This window comes from Schistocerca cancellata, chromosome 4 (assembly GCF_023864275.1).
Source record: "Schistocerca cancellata isolate TAMUIC-IGC-003103 chromosome 4, iqSchCanc2.1, whole genome shotgun sequence".
NCBI classification, from domain to species: Eukaryota; Metazoa; Arthropoda; class Insecta; order Orthoptera; family Acrididae; genus Schistocerca; species Schistocerca cancellata.
Genome location: NC_064629.1, coordinates 502,846,840 through 502,871,097, shown reverse-complemented (window position 1 = coordinate 502,871,097; position 24,258 = coordinate 502,846,840). Strand labels below are relative to the sequence as shown.

Genomic DNA, 24,258 nt, shown 5'->3' with positions numbered 1-24,258 from the left:
GTGTATAAATTTATAATGATAGAGGTTATGTTGAGGAATGCTGTTCCTCACATGCCTTCAGTCATGGAAGAGTAAGATGTAGAAATCATTTGGGGTTTCTGAGTGTGCTGAATTTCCCTGGATTCATAACATGGAATTCTTCTCATAACATTGTCTTTTTTTCATGAATGCTGCATATATTCCAAATTAGGTGATTACCAAAACAATTTATGCATTTTTTTGGTTCTGGTCAAACATTCCTATTCTATTCACAGCCTGTCCACACTTTCCACAAGTGGACTGTCACTCATGTGCGGTGGTTAATTACCCATAGTGCCGACACTTGAAATTGTGCATTGGATTTAGATGTAAGGTTTCATGTAGCTTAAAACAGCAGTGTCTGTGCAATGTTGATGAATGAAATGTCCATATGAACATAGTCATTTTCTTAAGTTCATAACTACCCTCTTCATTCATTCTTAATTTCTTCAGTTTCATCTGCATTAGGTCTTCACACAATACAATAATCCTGCTGTTGTGGTGGTATCCCAATACTATTTGATACTTGAACATGATTATATTTATGAAACCTGATGTTCATAGCTATCACTGCTACTGGTGTCCCACTCCTCAAATGATTCACTGAATTAATTACCAATTCTTTATTACCAGTTCTATGTCATTCACCAGCCACAGCTGGACAGACAGCATCAAGATACAGCATTTGCAAAATACATGAATACAACTCTACTATGATAGTAATTTAATACTGCAAGACATATTTAAGTTATAAATTAGATTACAATAATATCACAACTATAAAACAGATACAAGTATGTAATGAAATTAAATATAACGGTTGCTGTTGGAGTCATGGAACTGAGCTGCAGCTCAAGTAAACACTGTGACATTACTAGAGAAGAATTCTTCAATATTGTAGAAGGGTTGCTCTTTTAGCTTACAATAGTAGTTTTAAACTGCTCCCATGGTAAAGACTGAATGTGATCAGGTAGAGCATTAAACAATTTTAGGGCCACCATTGGGAAGCGGTTTTGTGTCTCTGCTAATCGACACCTTGGCATGTCGATACTGTCTTTGTTGCAAGTGCTGTATTTCTGGACTTCATTTCTCTTTCTGTAAATATCATGGTTTCTCTTTATGATGACTGGGTGTTGTGTGCTGTCCTTAGGTTAATTAGGTTTAAGTAGTTCTAAGTTCTAGGGGACTGATGACCATAGATGTTAAGTCCCATAGTGCTCAGAGCCATTTTTTTTCTCTTTATGTGGAAGAGGCAGTTCAATATATACTGGCTGTAAACAGTCAGAACTCCTAACCTGGTGAAAATTGGTTTGCAGTGGTCTGTTTTTTTGCTTGAAGTAATGATCCTCATTGCTTTCTTTTGCAGTATAAGCACATTCTTGCAGCCTGCTGAATGGCCCCACAACAACAGCCCATAACTGATGTGGCTGTGGGACATTGCATAGTACACAGTTAGAAGGTACTGTTCTGGTACTATACTTTTCAGTTTCCTCAAGAGGTACAGGACCCGTGAAAGTTTGGAACATACATGTTTCGTGTGCTGTTGCCAGGTTAATTTGGTATCAATGAGAAAGCCCAGAAGTTTAACATCTACTGTGTAACCCAGTGCTCCAGTATTGCTGAGGCTGCATATCATCCTCTTGAGTTTTTTCTTCATTAATTTTCATTTTGTTCATGATAAACCAGGCCTTAGCTTCATTGAACAAGACTTCTGCTTGTTGGACTGCCTGTTTGAGAACAAGGTTGTATCATCCGCAAACTGTAAGATGTGTCCATTGGAACCTATGTCATTTACGAAGATAGGGAACAGCAGGGGCCCTATTACTGATCCCTGTGGCACCCCATGCCGTAGCTTCTTCTCACCTGAATCAGCTCCTTGCACGGAGACAATCTGTCGTCTGTTTCTCAGGTAGGATTCAAGAGTTTGCTGGACAAATCCCCCTATACCATATGTTTTTAGCTTTCTGAGCAGAGCTTTATGTTGGATGCAGTCAAATGCCTTACTAAGGTCACAGAGTACTAGTGACATAGACTCTTTGTCTTCAAAACCCTGACATATGTTTGTAACTAAGTCAAGTACAGCTGTTGTTGTTGACCTGCCCTTCTAAAAGCCATGTTGCGCATCATAAAAAAGACTATTTCCTTCAAAGTAACTTAATAGTTGTTCTTTCATTATCTATTCAATCACCTTCACTAATACTGGTATTATAAATATGGGCCAGTAGCTTGACACTTCATGTGGACTGCCTTTTTTGTAAACAGGCACTGTGCATGCTACTTTCAGGAAGTCTGGAAATTCCCCAGCACGGAGGCTTTTATTTATTACTACTGCTAATGGCTGTGCAATTTCATTTATTATAGTTTTTAACATAGTACAGGATATGCCATAAATATCAGGGCTCCCTGAAGATTTGTAGCTTTTTAAAATTTTTATTATTTCTTTTGGATACACACACTTCCACATTACCATGCTGCATTTATTCTCAAATTTCACAGCAGCTGCAGGATCTATTCCAAAGTCAGGAATTTCATCTACAGTGTTTTCCACTATTTTTATAAAATAGTCATTAAACTCATCTGGAATGCAAGAATTAGAGCTAGAGGTGGGTTTTTTCTGTGATCATTGACCAGGTCCCACACTGCTTTACAAGGATTGTGAGCTTCTTCAATAAATATGGCATTGCTTTCCTTCTTTGCTTTTTCTACTTCACTTCTGTAGATCCTTTTGGTCTGTAAATAACTAGAGGACAGTCTATCCTTAGTATCTATATCTTCAGCAGCTTTGACCTTGTCATTTAGTATTTGGACAATACATTTTATTTTATCTAGTCTAGGAGTATACCACCTCTTATCTTTGTTAGTTTTTTGCCTACATTTTGTTTTAGCATTTGAATATCTCTTGGGTTTTAATGGGAAATGTTCATCAAATTTCACTTTAAGGGTCTGGAACATGTGTTTGAATGCAGAATTTGCTGGCAATTCATCAATTATTTGGTGCCAATCCATAGAAGACACTGTAGTTTTGAAATCATCTAAGCTTTTCTTTGTAATAACTCTATTTCTGAATACATAATTTGAATGCCAGCTGGGAATTTGTTGTGTGCTTACTGAGTTTGTCCATAACTTCATGATTACTGCATGCTGATCTCCTAGTGTAGGGTCCACCACACTTACTTTGTAGTCCCAACTATTTAGGTTTGTCACAGTTGTGTCAAGACAAGTAGCTCCTCTTGCTGGTAGAGAGTTTCCTACAAATAGCCATTAGCTGCTTACTAAGTTCATGAAAGCTCTTTCTTTATCATTACCTTCTCCAATATGAATGTTGAAGTCCCTACATAAAGCAAGTTTTGTCCCTAAGTGCACTAGGTGACACAGACAGCTTTCCAACTGGTTGAGGAAATTTTCAAAATTTCCATCTGGGGAATGGTAGACAGAAACAACAATTAAGTTGGCATCTGACACTCCCAAAGCAGCTAATTCTAGGTCTAGATCTACACAAAATTTACTTAAGTCAGTTTTATTGGCACTGAGTTTACTATTTACATACATAGCCACACCACCATGGATAGTAGTTTCTCTACACCATGCATTCACCATTTCTAAATATTCAATGTTTCTGTAGTATTCTGTTTGTGGTTGGCCTACCCAGTGTTCACATATACATAATACATCAGGTCTCACTTCGTCAACAAAAAGAGATAATGTATCATGTTTTGTTCTGAGGCACTGCACATTTACACTCACTATAACTAAGACAGCATTTTCTTCAGTGATATCATTTCCTTTTTCACTGGAATGTTCTTGGTCTTGGGAGTTTATCGCAATGGTGCACTGGGCATCCTCCGGAATAAAAAATGTTTTATCACAATGTTCTTCGGCCATATACTGTTATCCATTATTTTATCTTTTAGGTTGAAATCAACACCAATTTTGAAGCTATTATTTATTCCCTTTGTTTCCAGTTTTTTAACTGTAAAATTGTTGTGGTTTGGGAAAGTGTTCTGTAAGAAGTTAGTTACAGTTTCAGCTGTGGTGCCACCCCTTAGTTTGCTTAGGTGAAACCAGGCTTTTTTGTAACCATACAGCATTCCTTTTCCATCGCCAATACCTATTATGGCTTTATTTCTGTTTTTAGTACTGGCATTCACAAACGTTTGCATAGTGGACCTCAAACACTGTTCACCAGATTTTCCATTTTGTAGCACAGTCTTGTAAGATGTTTTGTTTTCTTTTCCTGTGTTTTCAGTGGTTTTGGCCAGTTCATTTTCTTGTTTTGCTACAGTCGAATTTCTTCTGCCTCCTCTCTTGTTTTTCACTTCTTGCCAGTCTGTACTGATGCCTTCCAAAGAGTTTTCATCCATCAGATTGTTTACATCTGTATTTGGTTTGTTTTTAATGTGGAGTTCAGTCTCACTGACACACTCATAGTTTACATTTGAACTAGATGCCACTCTAGCAGTGTTTGGGTCTTCAACATTATTTCTTGTTGGAAAATTACCATGTGATGAATTTGCAGGCTTTTTGCTGCTGTTGTGATTGGTGATGGTGGTAGGTGCTGCTTCTCTGACACACTCTAGACCAGTATTTGAACTTTGCCTCAGATTAGCAATGTTTACCTCTTTATTTTTGGCTATAATACATGGCATGTTGTTTTCTACATCCTCTGCACACTGTTTTGCTGTGTTTCTCGATGGTTGAGATGCTTCTTCACTTTTTGATACCAATATTTCTAACTTAGAGTTTGTGGCAATCACAGTGTCTAGTTTTTCTTTTATTTGTTTGTTATCACTGGTAAGTTTTTTCACAATTTGCATTGCATTGCTGCTTAGAGTATGAGATTTGTTCATGTTTCGTTGTATTAATGTCTTCTGAGATTTCGTCGGCTAACCTCACTTCACAGTTGTCACAAACGTATTTTAAGCGACCTTCTGAGCACTTTAGAATGCAATCTTTGCTGTTGGTGAGCCCCACACATTCCGTGTGAAACGATTTTCCACACCACAGTCCACATAAAACACTGAATTCCTTATTTTTAACGTTTTTCTCGCACTTAGCACAAAGAACGCTTTCACTGGACGCCATCTTTCCAAAGATGCCTTTCTGTGTGTAGGAGAAGGAAGCAACTTTTCAAATGAAACTTATATTCCTTTAACAGTCAAGACAACATTCTTGGAAACACATGTGTGCTCTTATAGTTTAAAATTCGTTTCTGGACCGAAGCTCTCAATGGACTATCTAAAGTTTCCTTCACTGAGTGAGTGTTATTACTCGCCAACAGTACACTCATACTCTATGGAATATTTTTATTTATGCAGTCAGAAGCTATTGCAATCCCATGAGCAGTTAGAGAATTCAAAGTTGACCCAGGATAAGCTCCAGATAATAAAAAAGGCTAATGAAACTGATGTGATGTGCAGGAAGTGCCTCAGAGTTGCTCAATGACTGTTTGTCTGAGTAGCTATCCACCCCACAAGTCAAGATCCTTGTGACATACACTGTTGCAACACGGTGTTCATTGGTGTACTAAACTTGGTTTCCCCAAACTCGGACCCGGTTGAGATTGGCAAGAGACACTGAGGTCTTCCTGTTTATGACAGTCACATAGCACATGCAGTGTACTTGATGCTTTGGATGTGATGAGCATTACTTCCTCTGAGGACGTTATGTCTCTAGGTAGGCCTCCTCAGGGTTGACAAAAATTCTTATAATATAATGCTGAAATAGGGAAGCATGTTATATAGCTGCCTCCTGCAGAGGCAAGTTATCAACTCACATTGAAAGTAAGCAAGCAGCTCTCAGTATTCTAAAATTCGGATAAGTTATCATGCCCAACGTCTTTTCCACATAATTAGTGAGAGTAACACAACTGCAGGTAATCCTTTGGTATCTGAAGAGAGGAAGTGGGAGGAGGGGATTTCCTTCTTTAAGTTGGGAAAATGTCTTGTTTTGTTTCTGAAGCAAAAATGATCATGGGTATTTCTGACACACTTCTGGTGAGGTGCTGTGATAATGCATAATGGATGTCATAATGACATGTGTACCATGCCAAAGGAAATGCTGAATTTGGTTCCCATGTAGATAAAGGACAGTTATAGACTTTCTTCTTGTTAGAACCAAAGTTCAAAAGGCTCCTTTCATACTACATGTACCGGTTGGTTATAATTAAACTGACAGTGGTCAGAAGGCTGCAGTGCAGACTGTATACATCATAGGGCATTGAAATGTAGTAGGTGTGTTCATTATTCAGTGTGAACCCTGGGTGTGCTGAAAATATAATAATTCCATTTTCGGTCATCAGGTGAAAATTTGCTGCTATAAGCAGTGAAATGTTTGCTGTTATGATGTCGTATACTGTTTGTCACTTGGCGACATATCTTCATTTCTATTGTGAAGAGGTTGTTGGTGTAAAGGGTTAAAAAGGTTGAAGTTGTCCATAGGAAATGCAACAGCTATTGAGAAGAAATACCATGCACTGCTGGTAAAGTTCCTGTGTCAGAATGGCAACAATAGCAGCACTGCATTGCAAAGAGGCCCCATGCCAATAAATGAACTAAATAATATGATCAATAAATTTGAAGGAAGGTGAATTAGGTGGTGCAACAGGAAGAGGGAGGTGGACTGTTCCCATGACAGCTGGTGATGAAGTTGTTATAGCTATAGCCAACTGTCCAGCACATATCTCAGTGTCTCACATTCTGCAGCCAGTGCTCGAGCTGTGTTACAGGAATCGTCTCTCCCCTGGTCAATGTTTCAAAAGATTCTGCAACAAATTATACACTAGTATCCCTACAAGAAACAGAATGTATGCCAAATAAAGTCCCAAAATAAGCCATAACATTGTGACCTTGGCCTTCATTTTTTGACATGCATGGAGATAGATGAAGGTTAGCATACAATGCCATATCGTTCTGATTACACTGGATATACCACAAGCAACTGTCGGCCATGCCATGTTGTGGATGTTGCGTTTTGCTGAGTCGGCAGATCATATTTAACACATGTTGTAACTTGTGGCCATATCCTTATAAACATGCCAGAACCACCGTTATCATGTGTTTGGTTGCTTCTCCCCTTTGCTTGCACGCATATCACTTAAGTGCCATATTTTCACCTAGTGGCAGAAAGTGGAACTATATATTTTTTTTCAGATTAATGATTAATGAACATGATGTTTCAGCATCCTGCAATGTATGCAGCCCATGCTGCAGCACTCGGAACACTGTCCGTTTAATTACAGCTACTTTATACATGGGTTCACCAACTGTTTTCCATAAACCAATCACCCAACACCACTTCTGGATGGCCATATGGACTCACCAATATCAATTCTGTTAATGCAGGTTCGGCAGCAATATTTCATGTGGCACAATTTATTTTGGCTCTATGTAAACACTCAGCTGTATTTGAGTTCTGACAGGGTTGTCTGGTTGCCACTTGCTTTTTGAAATGTTGTTAGTGTGAATGAAATGATTTTTATGGAGTAAAGGAAGAGAAGTATTGGACTGGTCAGGAAGTTGTTCATTATCTTTAATCAACTGGACAAAAGCACATTTTATCTTTAGTAGAGGAAAAAGATAAACAAATACTGGTTTTTACTGGCAACAACACTATATCCCATGCAGCTGGCTAATTTGTAAACTACTATATCCACTCCTTCTTTAAGTTGCAAAGGCTCTTTTACATAATGAATGGCTGGTTGCAGAACAGTTGTTTATTCTGTGAACAGGAATACATTTGTGTCCTTAGACAAGCAGGAGTTTTCTGACCAGTCCATGTCTCCCATATTGATAACTTTGCCCCCTTTTTTCACTATGTGTGTAATCTGGAGGGGAGTATAATTAAACAGTTTCACATGCTTTAATTGGCAAGGAGAAGACAGCAACTCCCTTCTTAAGAGTTCAGTGATTTTCACAAGGGAATCATTCTCTTTATTAAAAAATACAAAGCTACGATAACCACATTTCACCATGCCAATGAAATTGGTACATCGGATTTACAGATTCATGTAACATATAGCTACTGTTTGGTACTCTTTCATTGTTACAATGTGCTTGGCATTGCTTCAGGAGCACCATCCAGCCACGTCACAGGTCCAAAATATGCCCTCACTGAAATTCTGTAACTGAGAAAATTATGTTCATCAACTTGATCATGGATTGTATACAGCTTTTACTAACTGAGAACGATGCTCAAACCAGCAGACAGCTATATTAAAATGCAATAGCTGTGTGTTCACCATGTGACACACACACAAACATTCTGAAGATTCTAATTCCCCTGCTAAGGGTTTACTGCCATCACAGGAAGAAGAGCCTCAATAGGAAGAGCGCTAAAGGAGGGGAAAACAATATTTTTTGATGATGCTTATCATTCTCCCCCTGTCCCACACACTACCCACTTAACCTCTTTCTGTTTACATGCATCATATGGTCACTTTTATCACCTCTGTCTGTCTTACCCCCCTCCCATGAAACAAATCAGGAAATGAAAAAGACTTTTACTAATCTCATAACACAGCTTTCCCTTCCATTCTACCACTGTGCAAATTGTAAAGCACATCATGTGATATAGACTCTGCTACCATCTGTGCCCCCCTTCCAGGGTTGAGTTGTTAATATCCTATTGTTGCAGAACATTTATGCTATCGGAACATTGTGCAGAGCACAAACATGAACAGTATTGTAGATCTGTTCTGTGCTGTTGGTTCTTTTTAATGCACACCACCCTTCAAACACACTGCCTAATGGAAAGTTATCATGGACCATCTCTCCAGAGATTTTTTTTCCCAATACAGATTCATACATGAGAACGAGCAGTGCCAAAAAGTAAGCCTTCAGGTCCTCAGTAAGGCTAACGGGAAAGTGTATGGCTAATTGAATGTGTTTGACTGTAGAGACAGTGCACAGGAATGAGTGAATCAAATCAACAGCATGAGGTGCCAAGTCACTGATGATTCCATGCCGAAGTCTTCATATAGCCTTAGAAGGCAGGCCATTCCCAGAAGAAGTGAAGAATGCCATTTTGCAACCACGGGGAGGAGCACAGACATGTGAAGGTGTGAGTTCATACACGCCTTCTGCAGAGAACCATCTCTTTTAGAGTGGCAAGGTCAAAATGTCATATATCATTATGGAGAACAAGAAACGAATTTGGCAACAGTTATTGAACTGAACTGTACATTTCTTGGAGGCCACCAGGAGGATTTCATGGAGCAATGGGAGTCTCCAGATCAGCATAGGAAACAATGGCCAGATCATGGCAAAGTGTTTCATTCAAATCACTACTACCACTGCCAACAACAACAGCAACAACAACTAGGATTCAGATTACTGCCACAACTAAGTGATTGCTGAGAGTAGTAGGTAGAATGTTGCTTCAGCCAATAATGAAGTTTTCAGCCATGTGTTATCCATATGAGAGCTGAAACTGACGTTGTCTATGGTATATGACATACCCCCATGTCACACAAATATCTGCATTAGAGACAACAATCTTCCACCTACATTCAATACAATCTCGTGTCAAATGACCTCAGTATCGCCAAGTGAAAAATATGGCTGGCACAACTTGTTTAGCAGTATTTTATGGTCATCAATATCAAAAGCCTTGGAAAAGTCTAAAAATATGACTTAAACATCCCTGTCAAGAGCTTCAGGTACCACTTTTGTGAACTCAATAATGACTGATATTGTACTACTTCCACTTCAGAAACCAAAATGTGCTTTGTAAACAGGTTTTATTAATTCATGTAACTCATTAGTCTATCTTTTAGAATAGATTCAGTAATTTTTGAGAATAGTAGTGAAACTGGCCTGAAGTTTCCAATACTTTCTGCATTGCGTTTTTTTAGTAAGGGCACACTTATAGTTGAGTTGGTGTAAGTTGCTCCCAGCCAGTTGCAGTGGGCTGGGTGCAGCAGCTTTGCACACCCACCTTAACCAACCATGTGACGTGCCTTTGTAAATGTAACAATATCTCAGTCTTGTCATAGCTTTATGGGTGCCTAGTGTTCATGCCTGCAGCCATCTGCAGTTAGCAGTTGAAAGCTGACAGCAGTGCTGTTAGCTGGCAGGATTTTATTATGCTGACTTGTCTGTGCTGCATGCTGTAGGAACTTTGGGAAAATGCCTGAATTGAAGGGCTCATTTATTATGTTAGTTAATGGGGCTTGTATGCCATCTATGCACCACTTCGGAGCATACTGGAACCCCATCTAAACCCCCGACTTCTTATTTTTTAATTTCTGTGTTTTTTTCCTTACTTTGAGCTCTGTTGTGGGAAACACCACCATTGCCATGTAGGCCACTGTGGGGCTATGTGTGTTTTAGGAAGATTTTGCTGCAACTTCTCAATACCAGAGAAATTGCCATTCACAGAATTTGGAAATTCCTGGAGATTTTCTGTTATCTTTTCCCCATTTTTAATTTCCATGTTATTAAACTTGTGCCTGCCTTTTCTAATTTATTGTCTTATGACATCTCACTCTACTTTGTTTTTATTTTCTGCCTTAAATATTAACATGTCATTGAATGACCTTTTGGCAGCAAATAGTACCCACCTGTATATTTTGTTATGCCTGTGGTAATATGGTTCAAATGGCTCTGAGCACTATGCGACTTAACTTCTGAGGTCATCAGTTGCCTAGAACTTAGGACTAATTAAACCTAACTAACCTAAGGACATCACACACATCCATGCCCGAGGCAGGATTCGATCCTGCGACCGTAGCAGTCGCTCAGTTCCAGACTGTAGTGCCTAGAACCACACGGCCACTCTGGCCGGCCCTATGGTAATAATCAGGGAACTGTAGTGCAGTCTTTCCAAAGAACTGAAAAATTTAAGTGTTTAGGAGGACTTTCTAATACCCAGAGTTATCCATTTATTTTCCTTAGTTGCTACTGCTGTAGAGTGGCTACTTTTGGAAATGTCTCCCCAAAAATTAATTTAAACAGTGTGGACAGTGTAAAGAGCTTAGCATCCAGTTTCCCATATACACTTCATCCCACGTTTGATTTTCCAGTGTCCTAGAAAAAAATGAATTTTATTTTCTGAGAAGATCCTTTTGTAGTTCTGCAGTTTTGTGGGCTTTACCAAGCCCGTCTTTAGCTTTATTACCCAGCAGCAATGACAAGAAAGGCTAAGATCGCTTATAAATAATTTACAATTTTCCCTGTCAATATCTGGAAGTACATTGTCTGAGACTGGTGCTGAACTTTTTGATACCTTGGTAGCAGTGTTTACCACTTATGCAATGCCAAAATTGCTTAAAATGTCTAAAAAATTATCACTAATTTCACCCTTAACACCTGTGATAATAACCGTTTCTCCACGTACTATTATAATATTTTTGAGGTCGAGACTTACTAAGATTTCAGTTAATTTGTTAAAGAAAATGTCCTCATTATCATTAGGCGAATGGTACACATACAGAACAATTAACTTCTTATAGATGTCTAGCATCATTGGTTCAACAGCTGCCAATTTAAAATGTTTATCCACATTAATTGAGATGAGACATCTTTAGCTTTAAAATATGTGCCACCTGTGAAGTATCTACGTTTATATGACTACTCTGCAGTTCACAATTGATTCCCTCTACTGTAGTTCTGCTGTAGCAGCTAACACATTTATAAGACAATAATCTTATACACTGAAGTGACAAAAGTCATGATATGCCTCCTAATATCATGTCGGACCACCCTGGTGTAGTGCAGCAACTCAATGTGACATGGACTCAATGAGTTGTTGGAATTCTCCTGCAGAAATATTGAGCAATGCTGCCTCTACAGCCATCATAACTGTGAAAGTGCTGCCAGTGCAGGATTTTGTACATGAACTGACTTTCCGATTATGTCCCATAAATGTGGGATTCATTTTGGGCAATCTGAGTGAAGAACATTCTGATCAATTTGAGAGAATGATTTGGCCAAACCAGTTGCAAATATGTGTGGCCCAGTGACATGATGCATCATTGTTTGGGAACATGAAGTCCATGAATGGCTGCAAATGGTCTCCAAGTAGCTGACATAACCATTTCCAGTCATTGATCATTGATCAGTTCAATTGGGCCAGAGGACCCAGTCAAGTCTATGTAAACACCGACATTGATTTGTTGTTGATAACTCGTACCTGTACACCACTGCCCAACACTCAAAATCCTAAACACAGCCCACATCATTATGGAGTCACCACCAGATTGCACAGTACCTTGTTGACAACTTGGGCGCATGGCTTTGTTGGGTCTGTGCAACACTCAAACCCTAGCGTGAGTTCTTACCAAAAAAAAAAAAAAAAAAATGTTCAGATGTGTGTGAAATCTTATGGGACTTAACTGCTAAGGTTATCAGTCCCTAAGCTTACACATTACTTAACCTAAATTATCCTAAGGACAAACACACACACCCATGCCAGAGGGAGGACTCGAACCTCCGCCGGGAACAGCTGCACAGTCCATGACTGCAGCGCCTTAGACCGCTTGGCTAACCCCGCGCGGCAGTTCTTACCAACTGAAATCGGAACTAATGTGATCAGGCCACAATTTTCCAGTTGTCATGGGTCCAACTGAAGTTGTAACAATCCCAGGAGAGGCACTGCAGGCAATGTTGTGCTGTTAGCAAATGCACTCACATCGGTCATGTGCGCCATAAACCATTAATGCCAGATTTTGCCACACTGTCCTAATGGATACATTCATCATATGTTCCACATTGATCTCTGTGGTAGTTTCACGCAGTGATGCTTGTCTGTCAGCACTGACAATCCTACGCAAGTGCCACAGATCTGTCATTAAGTAAAGGCCATCAGTCACTGCATTGTCTGTGGTGAGAGGTAATGCCTGAAATGTGATATTCTTGGTACACTCTTGCACTGTGGGTTTCAGAATCTTGAATTGCCTAATGTAATGTCCCTCGCTTCTTGCTCCAACTACCATTATACGCTCAAAGTCTGTTAATTCTGTTAAGTCCTGTTGTGTGGCATTAATCACATTAGAAACCTTTTCAAATGAATCACCTGAGTACAAATGACAGTTTGGCCAATAGACTGTCTTTTTATATCTTGTGTATGGGATACTACCACCATCTATATATGTGCATATCATTATCCCATGATTTTTGTCACTTTCGTGTATGATGCAGTGCATACCACCATACTGTTCCGAGGCTGTAATTCAGCTTCAATCTAGTGTGCTGTATTTTTTAATGGAGTGCCCATTTTGATGAACAATAGATAATTTTGAGCAAATTTCCATGGTGTCTGTGCACTCTGATGTGGAACAATCTATCTTCTGGGCACACAATGGAGAAATCTCTAAACTGGTTGAGATATTTACAAGGGAGGGGTGCCTGTTGTAATGGTTTGTCCTAAAAAAGGCCTAGTCCTTCTACCCATGACAACAGGTATTGACCGTGTGTGGCTCTACACCCAGCTGCTGTACTCTAGTTAACTCCATCAACCTCCTTTCTCAGTACTGTTGAGGTGCATACCGTGCCTAGTGTAGCCTCACATCCTTCTAGATCCCACCAGTACCAGTGCAGTGTGTGCCTCAGCAACAATCTTCAGTGCCATCTCCAGTTCCACAGTGACTCACTGAATAGCACTGCCAAGACAAGGCTGATCATGCTGCCGGAACAGCCCAACCCTGCTCACATTGGTGCCACCATTTAGGGAAGCTGTCTAACTCAGGTCACCACATATGTTGTATGCCCTGTCCCTCTCCAAGCAGTTCCGTGCCCCACCCACTGTCATTACTTCATCCATTGACAAATTCTTCCACAATTCTTACAACCATTACAAACCACCTAATCCAGCTCACTCTGAAAATGGTGGTGAGCTGATACCCCTTCCCTCAATTCTCCTGTAATTGAGGTTCTACACCTCTGCTGTGACTGCTACCTAACAACAGCACCCTCTTCTTCCTAACACTTGTGCTTTACCTGTCTTTCCTATTCATGGACAGATTCTGCTGCACATTCTCCACCCCTACACCATCATGAGGCTCTTCTCCTATCAACTTTGGCAGTTGGAATCTGTTGCTAGTGGATGCAATAAAATTGTAATATCACATCCTCCTCCCACTAGACTTCCTACCAACTGCCAGTTTCCAACCATCCTCCCTCAGCACTACCTTCCTTCATCCTCATTAGCTCTCTCTTAGGCTGATCCAAATGTGCCTGAAGGACACAGACCTTCCTTTCCTGTTCCTCTCTCAGTCCAGTCCTGTTGCATATTTTTCAGTTCCAAGAGAGTGCCTCAGTGACCTCCTCGAAGTTTCCCCCATTACATTGCCTCAAGCTCTCTCACTGCATCCTATTAGTTACTTTTCTATGACAACTCTCATAGTTTTCACTCATGGTAAAATAAATATCTAAAGCAAAGAAATGAAAACTTAAATATGCAAAACAAAAAGGTTACGTCAGACATGTGTAAACAAAAATGTTAGACAGAAGTCAGACGTAAAAGAAATTCAAAACATGAGATAAATGTCATGCAGTGATGCTACTTCTTCACTTGAGTTACAAGGAAAAAGACACATGTGCAGCTACTCATAGCAAAAGGAATGTATAAATATATGTGCGAATCCCCACAATTCATCACGAGCATTTATTTCAGTACGTAAACAAGTCAGAGCTAAGTAGCAACTATCACAAAATTCGTGTACAGGCAAACCCAATAACCACAAAATATACTGCAAAATGTATTAAAAATGCAAAACCGACAAAAAAGAACAACAATGCAATAAAAGTGTGCTCAAAATTTTTCTTTTGATGGGCTTGTGTATTTGTAATACAGTATCATTTGTAATTTAGATATAGCCCGTCAGTAGGAACTAATCATTAAGTTTTGATGGTCATATTTGTATCACACATTAAACTTGATGAGGAAGGCTCTGTCACACTTTGGTGTTTAATTTCAGGAGACATGTGCATGTAGGAATCGCAAATTGGCAGATGATGCCTGCGAAAGAATTGTGGACGACCATAAATTTAATTTATTCTAATGACAGCTGCCACACCTTAGAATAGTATTTACTTCCTCCAGTGGAACAAGAGCTGAAGAAAGAACTACGTAGGAAATGACCGGAATATGTAAATTTTGAACTTGTCTTCAACATCTTCAGTGTATGACCATGGAATTAGATGATCACAACATGTAATGTTGATATACTTCCTGATACCAGCATGGAAATAATTGAGATCACTTGAATATATGCAAGCTCTAGGATCCTTGACAAACCCGTAAGAGACTTTCTTGTGTTTGTCATTGTGGACAACACCCCCATTGAGAACTGTTGTGTGCATAAAGTGTTCTGAATGTGAAATAATACCATGAAACCAAAGTTTTGTGTAAGACTGTTGTTTGTATCTATTGTGTATTGTTAGCCTTGTCAGTGTAAATTTACTGTGTACATATATTTATGATTATATCTGTCATAATGTGACATATCTCAAATGTTATGTTGTTTTAGTTTATTTCACTGCAAGACATAAAAACCTGGATTTTACACCATGTTTAAGGTCCATCAGTGGAAAATATGATGTTGTTCGCCCATATGAGGTTACAGCAGAGAAAACAGTGCCTCCAAATATTGAAAAGCCAGAATATTTTGCATCTTCTGTGCCAGAGGTAGTTTATGCCACAGAAACAAAATCTGCTGTTGCCATAGACAAAATGAGGCTGAGCTGTCAGCTGGCTAAAAAGGTTTTAAATGCAGCTATACCTTTACTGAAGGTAATTTCAAATTGAACTTTGCCTTGGTGTGCAGTTTTAACACTGATGTGCCAATAATTATATAACTACTGTGTTAGCTTTTGTTACAAGTAAGCAGTGAATGATACTGCTGTTACAATTTTTGTGTAAGCTACATGTGATTACACATAACTTTTTAAAAGACTGGGACAGTACCTATTTCTTTTTAGGACATTTTTGGAATTATGGTTGAAGGATTAAGGTTTCATACTGTTTTTGTGGTTATTTACATACCTAAATCTGTGTGCTTCATCTTACAAAAGAAACGGCAGCAGGTTTCACATGTCACTTTAAAAAATTCAGAGAAAGCACAAAATGATTGTGTACAAAAAGTTGCCTTTCTTCAAATTGTTATGGTTTACTGACTGCCATAAATATAATTTTTGATCTAGGTAGGAGTAACTACCGACTTCATTGATGGAAAGCTACATCAGATGATAATAGAAAACGGAGCATATCCATCACCATTACGATACCATGGTTTTCCAAAGTCCATCTGTACATCTGTGAACAATGTTATCTGCCATGGTATTCCTGATCTACGGCCTCTGAGAGATGGAGATATAATTAATGTAGATGTGACGGTAATGATGTATATATTTTATTTCTTGTGGCTATATTACTTGTAATAGGAAATAAAACATTTAGACATAGTATAAAATAAATCTGAAGATTCTCTCAGACTTATTAACTGCATTACTTTATAATTTTACAGCAAAAGATTACAATTACTGCATTAGGTTGCAAGTTTTTTCATTGAATTACTATGCACAACAGTGAAACATTGTGCCTACTGCCTGGAAGGGAGTGACTGAAGTCCTAGCACAGTCATCCATATTTACGTGTTCCATTGCTTCTCTGTGTCAGTCATTAATGGCTTCCTACACAGGATGCAACTGATTTGTCCCCAGTCTGTGCGAAACTGAAATGTGCCATCATTAATGGCCTATTTTTTATTAAAAGTAAAATGGACATCAATATTAAAATAGTTAATTATCAGTTAGTTGTTGTGTGTACCACAACAGTAGTAATGAACCAACACATATTTTAAAACCAAATGCATTTTATCTGTTCTCCTGATCTGTTAATAGACAAGTACCTGCTAAATGAAGAAAATTTTATGTTGTAAAAAAGATTTATTATTTTGGTGTAATATACAGATCTCTGGGGGCCAAAGGTGTAGTATGTGAACCTGTGGGTGCATTTCCTGCAGGTGGAAATGTACTAACAGAACACAGGAAATACCATGTATCCCTACTGAGTGCAATGTATGCATATCCACGCCATGGCCCCTGGGCAACAGATGCACTCAATATACCCAACTAAGTTATGCAATGGTGAAAAAGTGAGTTCCCGATGCTTTGAAATGGGGATCCACCAATGAAGGGAGCCAACCCTAACAGAAAGCATCAGCACTCCAGAATCATTGGGGCTGGCATTGGACTGATGATACTAACTGTAAAAATCAAATGTTCAAAAATTTAATGAAGGAATAGCCAGCGGATCTGTTTACGATGAAATGGCAGGTGTCTAAAGGACCTGATATTGGGATCATGGAATTTTCTAACTCCCTATCAAACTGGAGCTCTAAAGAAATTACTTGATTAACTGGACAATTACCAACTGGATTTACACCTCTTCAAGAGGTGAGATGATTAGGTGAGGGAGTGACAGAGAAGGAGCACATGATTTTTTTATAGCTATCAAAAAAGTCACACTTGGTACTGGTTTTATAGTAAATAAGAAGAAAAAACATCTTAATATGGACTTCCAGGTAAAATCACACAGATCGTGCAGATTCAGAATGTGCTCATGCCCCAACTGAAGAGAAGAGTGAAGAAGAGAAGGATGCTTTTTATGATGAGTTAGATGACATACACTGAATGTACAAGAGGAGACTGTAAGATAATTTTTGGAAAATTAATGCTAAAATGACAATGGGATCTGACAATGGGATTAGACTTGTACGCTTTGCATCTTCAAGAAATATGGTAGTGGGCAGTAAAACTTTTAACCGCAAAGATCTACATTGATCAGCCAAAAAATTATGACCATTGACCTACTATCAATATAAATCCGTCCAGCCAATAGCAGCATCACCTGGCATGGAACGACTGCTAGTCAGACACACGCATGGTGCATTTAGTACCAGTGAGCATGCTGTCCATGTGTAGAATGGGAAAGGTGCACAATCTACCTGATTTTGACCTAGGGCAGATTGTGATAGTCCAGAGGCTTGGTGTGAGCATTTCAGAAACTGCACGAGGAGAGCTATGGTGAGTGTCTTCAACAAGATGAAATCATGTCAAGACGTCGAGGGGTTGGGCTCTCACCCCTCACTACAGATATCAGATGTCATAGACTGCACAGACTACTAGAACAGGACAGGCAGCAAACTGTGTCAGAATTAACATTAGACTTTAATGCTAGGTGGAGTACAAATGTGTCCGAACACACAGTGCACCGAACACTCCTAACAATGGGTCATGGCAGCTGACAACCCATGCATGCACCAATGTTAATACTATGACATCAGCAACTATGACTGGAATGGACATGTGAAACGAATTTGGGATTGATACATGTCACCTCTTTATAGACTTCACATCAGCCTACAGCACTATTGACAGAAGTGAGAAGTATATAGCAGTGGAAGAAATCTACTATTGAAAATGCTTGGAGTCAAATTAAAATACAGAATATTTTATCAAGCGCTATCACCAAATGGCGTAAGACAGAGCGATGCATTATCCTGCTTCCGCTTAATACAGCCTTCAAAAAGCTTATAAGAAATCTGGGAATCAACACAAGGGGGACTGTCCTATACAAACTGTACAAATATATGCAGATGATATAATTTCAGTAACACTGAGAACAATGAAAGAAGCCTTTACAAGTTTTGAAAGAGATGCTAGAAGTTGAACCTACAGATAAATGTAGAGAAAACTAAGTACTCTCATGTTCAGAAAAAAAAACAGAACACCTTAAACGATTAGAGATAGGATGTTCATATGCACAGGACTTGTGTATTAGTATGTTCTGTAGAAATGATCGGCATTTGAACCTTGTCAGTCCACAGGTTCAAAGTCAACATTGATATCGTGATGCAACACAAACTACTGGTGAAATGTACCTTCAGCTCTTGTTGTTGCTATGAACTGAAGGTAATGGACCAATGTGACTTGAGCAGACATGCAGGATGCCTCACAGACATATGCGCAAACTGTAGCATCAAATCAGTGAGTTTGAAAGAGGGCACATTATTGGAATGAGAGAATGTGATGCATCCTTCCAGTAAATTGCTGCTTGTGTGGGGCCAAGTGTTTTGCAGTGCAAAGGGTGTGTGCAGAATGGTTCACAGAAGGGCCATACAACACGACAACATTGGTCAGGTCACATCACCCAGACCAGCCCCCGAGAAGATCAACACCTCATCCGATTGGCGTTGAAGGACAGATCTGCATCCTTTAAGGCTCTGGCACAACAGTGGAACAGTGTGACACATTGTACACTATCAGGGATGACAGTCTGTCGCCGTTTATTATGACATGGGTTGCGTGTGCATCTTCATTTCTCTGCCTACCTTTGATGAATGCATAGAAACATGCTAGATGGTAGTGGTGTATGGAACATCACTGGGGACAGGAATGGCATAATATAGTGTATTGGATGAATCCAGGTTCTGTTTGTCAGAAAATGATGGCCGCATTTTGATTTTCTGCAGACAGGGGGAGTGGCATCATAGTGGCTACGTTCATACGAGACTACAACACCAACTCGATGCCTTATGGTGTGGGATGCTATTGGGCACAACCACAAATCACAGTTGGTGTGTGTCGAGGGCGCTGTGAGCAGTGTTACCTATGTGAGTCACATTCTGTGACACCTAAGTAAGTAACATTGTGTGATCTGTAGTCATACCCTTTCTGCACAACACCCCAGACACCATTTTTCAGGAAGACAATGCACAACCACATGTTGCTGCATTAACTCATGCATTCTTGCTGTCACAGCATGTCAGTCTTTTGCCTTGGCCCGCCAGATCATCAGACTTGTTGCCAATTGAAAATGTGTAGTATACGGTGAAATGACAGGTGCAGCACTGTGACACAGTGCCAACCCCCACAGATGAACTTTGGAATCAATTTCATGTTGCATCAATGACTATAACATGGGACACCATTGCACCTTGTATGTGTGGATGACATCATGCATAAACAAGTTATTAGGGCTCATGGTGTGCCTCCAAGACGACAGGATACATGCTGAACTGAGTTGACTGAAATGCTAGCCGTTTCTGCAGAACATAACATATCCTGTGAATATGAACGTCCTATCCCTATTCGTTGAAGGTGATGTGCTTTTTTTTCTGAGTTTAAGTGTATATGCCTGTAACTAAGAAAAATTATCGAAATGAGACCCCAACAAATGATAAAGTGGTAAAGGAGATAGTTAGTGCAGTGCTTGAAGGAACCAGGAGAGGTGGAAGATTAAAGCTAAGGTGAAGGGAAGGTATCAGAAAGGACATAAAGAGAATTGGAATTCAGAGTTGGAATAATCTGGCACTAAATAAGGAAGGACAGAATAATCTTCTCCAGAAGGCTAAGTCTCACAAGAGTCTTTGTGCCAATGCTGTACAATGAGAACTGCTACAGAAAGGTTTCCAGTGTACCAAATATACACGAGGAATCGTACATTGCAGGCTTTTACAGCTGATATTTGTTCCCTTTTTTTGTTTTATGGACATTAGGCTGTGACTCAAGGCATTTTTTTCTGCCTAACGCTTTGCCCTCCAATGCTGAAGACACCATCAGAGGCTGTAAATACTCAGCAGTGCAAACTTAAGCAAGCTCAACAAAGCAAACTGTTTATACATATCCACACAACAATTGCTTTATGACATTATCATACTGCTGCCTAAGCTCGCAGAGTCATCAGTGTGTGTTACGGAGCTTGTAGTGTGGAAGAGTCGGCACCATTTACGTTATTTGTATCTACATGACTAATCTGCAATTCATACTTAAATGGCTATCAGAGAGTTCATGAAACAACTTTCCCTCTATTTCTCTACTGTCCCACTCTCGAACAGTGCATGGGAAAAATGAACAGCTGTATCTTTCCGTGTAAGCTGTAATTTCTCTTATTTTATTACTATGATCATTTGTCTCTATGTAGGTTGACATAAAAAAAAATACTTTCACATTCAGTGGAGAAAGTTGGAGATGTAAATTTTATGAAAAGATCTAGCTTCCATGAAAAATGCCTTTGTTTTAATGATTTGTACCTCAACTCTCATGTCATATCCATGATACTCTCTCCCCTGTTTTGCAATAATACAGAATGAGCTTCCCTAGTTTGAACTTATTCTGTGTCCTACATCAGTCCTATCTGATGCAGATCCCAGACAGCACAGCAGTACTCCAGAAGTGGACAGATAAGCATAATGTAGGTGATTGTTTAGTAGACCTGTTGGATCTTCTAAGAGTTCTTTGGTTTGTGTTCCCCACTACATTATCTATGTGATCATTCCAATTTAAGTTCTTTGTAACTGTAATTCCTAGATATTTAGTAGAACTGATGGCCTTCAGATTTGTGTGATGTATTGTGTAACTGAAATTTAATGGATTTCTTTTAGTACTTATGACCTCGTGCTTTTCATTATTTAGGGTCAATTGCCACTTTTCACACTATACAGATATCTTGTTTAAATCATTTTGTAATCGAGTTTTATCATCTGATGACTTTACTTGATTGTAACTGATAGCATCATCTGCAAAAAATCTAAAATGGCTGCTCAGATTGTCTCATAAATCATTTGTATAGATTAAAAACAGCAGAGAGCCCATAAAACTTTCTTGGGGAATGCCATATATTGCTCTTGTTTTATTCACTTTGCGTCAGTTACTACTTACTGTGAACTTTCTGACAGGAAACCACAAATCCAGTCACACAACTGAGACAATACTCTATAGGCACTCAATTTGAATAGAAACCACTTGTGAGGAATGGTATCAAAAGCCTTTTGAAAATCTGAAAATATAGAATCAATTTGATATCCTCCATTGATATCAATTATTACTTCATGGGAAGAAATAGCTAGTTGCATTCCAAAGTCCTACTGCATGCTGATTTCAGTGATGTGGGTCTGTAATTCATCAGATTACTCCTGCTTCCTTTCTTGAGGATTGGTATGGTGTATGCAACTTAACATTCCATAGGTACAGATCTTTCATTGAGTGAGTGGTTGTATGTGCTTGTTACGTATAGAGCTAATATCAGCATACCCTGAAAGGAATATAATTGGTATACATTGTGGACCAGAGGACTCACCTTTGTTAAGGGATTTAAGCTGCTTTGCTATGCCAAGGATATCTACTTCTGTGTTACTCATGTTTGCATCTATGCTTGATTCAAATTCATGAATATTCACGACATTGCATTTGGTGAAGGAATTTCAGAAAACTGTGTATAGTAACTTCACTTTAGTGGCACTGTCATCAATAACATTTCCATCGCTATCGGGCAGGGAAGGTATTGATTGTATCTTTTCGCTCGCATACTTCACGTATGACTAGAATCTCTTTGGATTTTCTGTCACATTTAGAGACAGAGTTTCATTCTGGAAACTATTAAAAGCATCTTACATTAAAGTTAGCACAAAATTTGGCAGGCTTATTTTTTATTTCTTCTGCAGCAGTGTTCTGATCTTTTGTGTACCACTTGGGGTCAATTCCATCTTTTATTAATTTATTTGGTATAAATCTCTCAGTTGCTGTTGAAACTATCTTTTTTGATTTTAAGCCACATGTGGTTTCTGCTTACATAGTTCAAATGGAATGGAAGCTGTCTCATAGGAAGGCATTAAGTGGTTGTTGCTTGTTTTTATAGTTCCCACATACATTTGATCACATGTGAGAGCGATTTTATATACTCCTGCTGTGGCAAAAGTTGGGTGTAGGTCCTTTGCATTGATCAAATATTCATGCTCCTTTCTTTTGAGGAATACAAGCATACTTTTCTTTCTCACTCTCAGTTTAGAGTTTTTGTATCATGAGATTTTTTGCATTTGGGAGAAGACACCAAGTGAAATTTCTACCCATGCCTTTATGCAAAATTCTGTATTGAGCATAACTTCATGGTTAAAGTTTGCTACAAAATTAACAAACTTGAATACTACCCCACTGCAAATGTTCTCTGTTGTGGAGCTGCTGGTCAGTGGTGAGCTGTTCCAAATGAATGTGCTGCATGAGGTAACTTTGAAGAGGTACTTGAACTACCCAAGTTTCACTAAGTACTATGCCATCACACAGATGCAGCTTCTTCCACAGAAAAAAACTGACCTGCAGACTGTGCATCTACTTTACTGTGTATCAGAAGCACGGGGGAGCAGTGTCAGTGGAGTGCCAGAGACTCTAAACCTGACCCTCTTACTGATGCCGATGCTGAAGAGTTGTCTCAAGTTGACAGTGAATCTTCATGTTACATGTTTCTCTTTTGAGAAGCCCTCAAGGTTAAAATAGGTGCAGAAGAGGCAGGGGGGTGGGGGTGGGGGGAGGGGGCTTATTAAACACTGGCAGTTCAAATGTATGATGAATAATGGCTCTGTCAAGGGAAATGGTGTGAAACAATGTGAAGACGAACAGTGCCACATTGGGGGCTTGCAGGAAGCTGGGTGGACCTATCGATGCACTGCTACACATGTTGGGCAACCAGCAATGTTGACCAAACATCATCCCAGGATGAAATTCTAGGACGTGTGCACCTGTTGTGTTCAGGGACCATCAGGACCAATTTGCTTGCATCAGGATTAAGAAAACATTTGCCTCTAGCCAGGCTACCACTGACAACATCAAGCATGGTTACACTGGTGTTATGAAAGGGTTGACTGGAAAGTGGAATGAATCTCTGTTGTCTCCAGTGATGAGAGTAGGCTCTGCCTGTATGAAAGTGATGGATGTAAAAGCATTTGGCATATACCTGGTGAGCTGACTCTTTGAGACTGCATTCACCCACAACACACAGGTCCCATCACAGACTTCATGGTGTGGGAGGGTCATCAGTTACAACTCATGGTCACATTTGGTGTTTCTGCAGGGTAAAGTAAACAGTGCCGGCTACATTGCACAGGCTGTTATCCTTGTGCTGCTGCCATTTCTTTTATAGAAAGATTATGTGCTTTTTTTAGCAGGGCAATGCACATCCATGTAAGGCTGCTGCCAACACGAAGTGCTCTTTGTGGTGTACAACAATTGCCTTGTTCAACAAAATCACCAGATCTCTTGACACTTGAACATATATGGGACATGATGAAGTGGGAACTTACTAATCCTCCATGACCTGCAAAAGCCATTTCTGAATAGCAACAAAAGGTGCAATATGCTTGAGATGATATATTTTAACACCTTTATGATCAGTTGCATGCAAGAATATACATACACCTGTGTGTACAACAGAGAGGGGTGTGCAGTGTATTGATATGACTATTTGGGCACC

General features: G+C 39.4%; 1 protein-coding gene across 1 annotated transcript in view; it reads left to right on the top strand.

Annotated features, from left to right (window-relative positions):
• LOC126184876 (methionine aminopeptidase 1D, mitochondrial) overlaps positions 1-24,258 on the top strand; it is a 136,637-nt gene that overhangs the window by 17,426 nt on the left and 94,953 nt on the right. The window contains exons 2-3 of the mRNA XM_049927501.1: positions 15,534-15,747; positions 16,158-16,349. Coding sequence (XP_049783458.1) covers positions 15,534-15,747; positions 16,158-16,349 — 406 coding nt within the window. The remainder of the gene's footprint in view (positions 1-15,533; positions 15,748-16,157; positions 16,350-24,258) is intronic.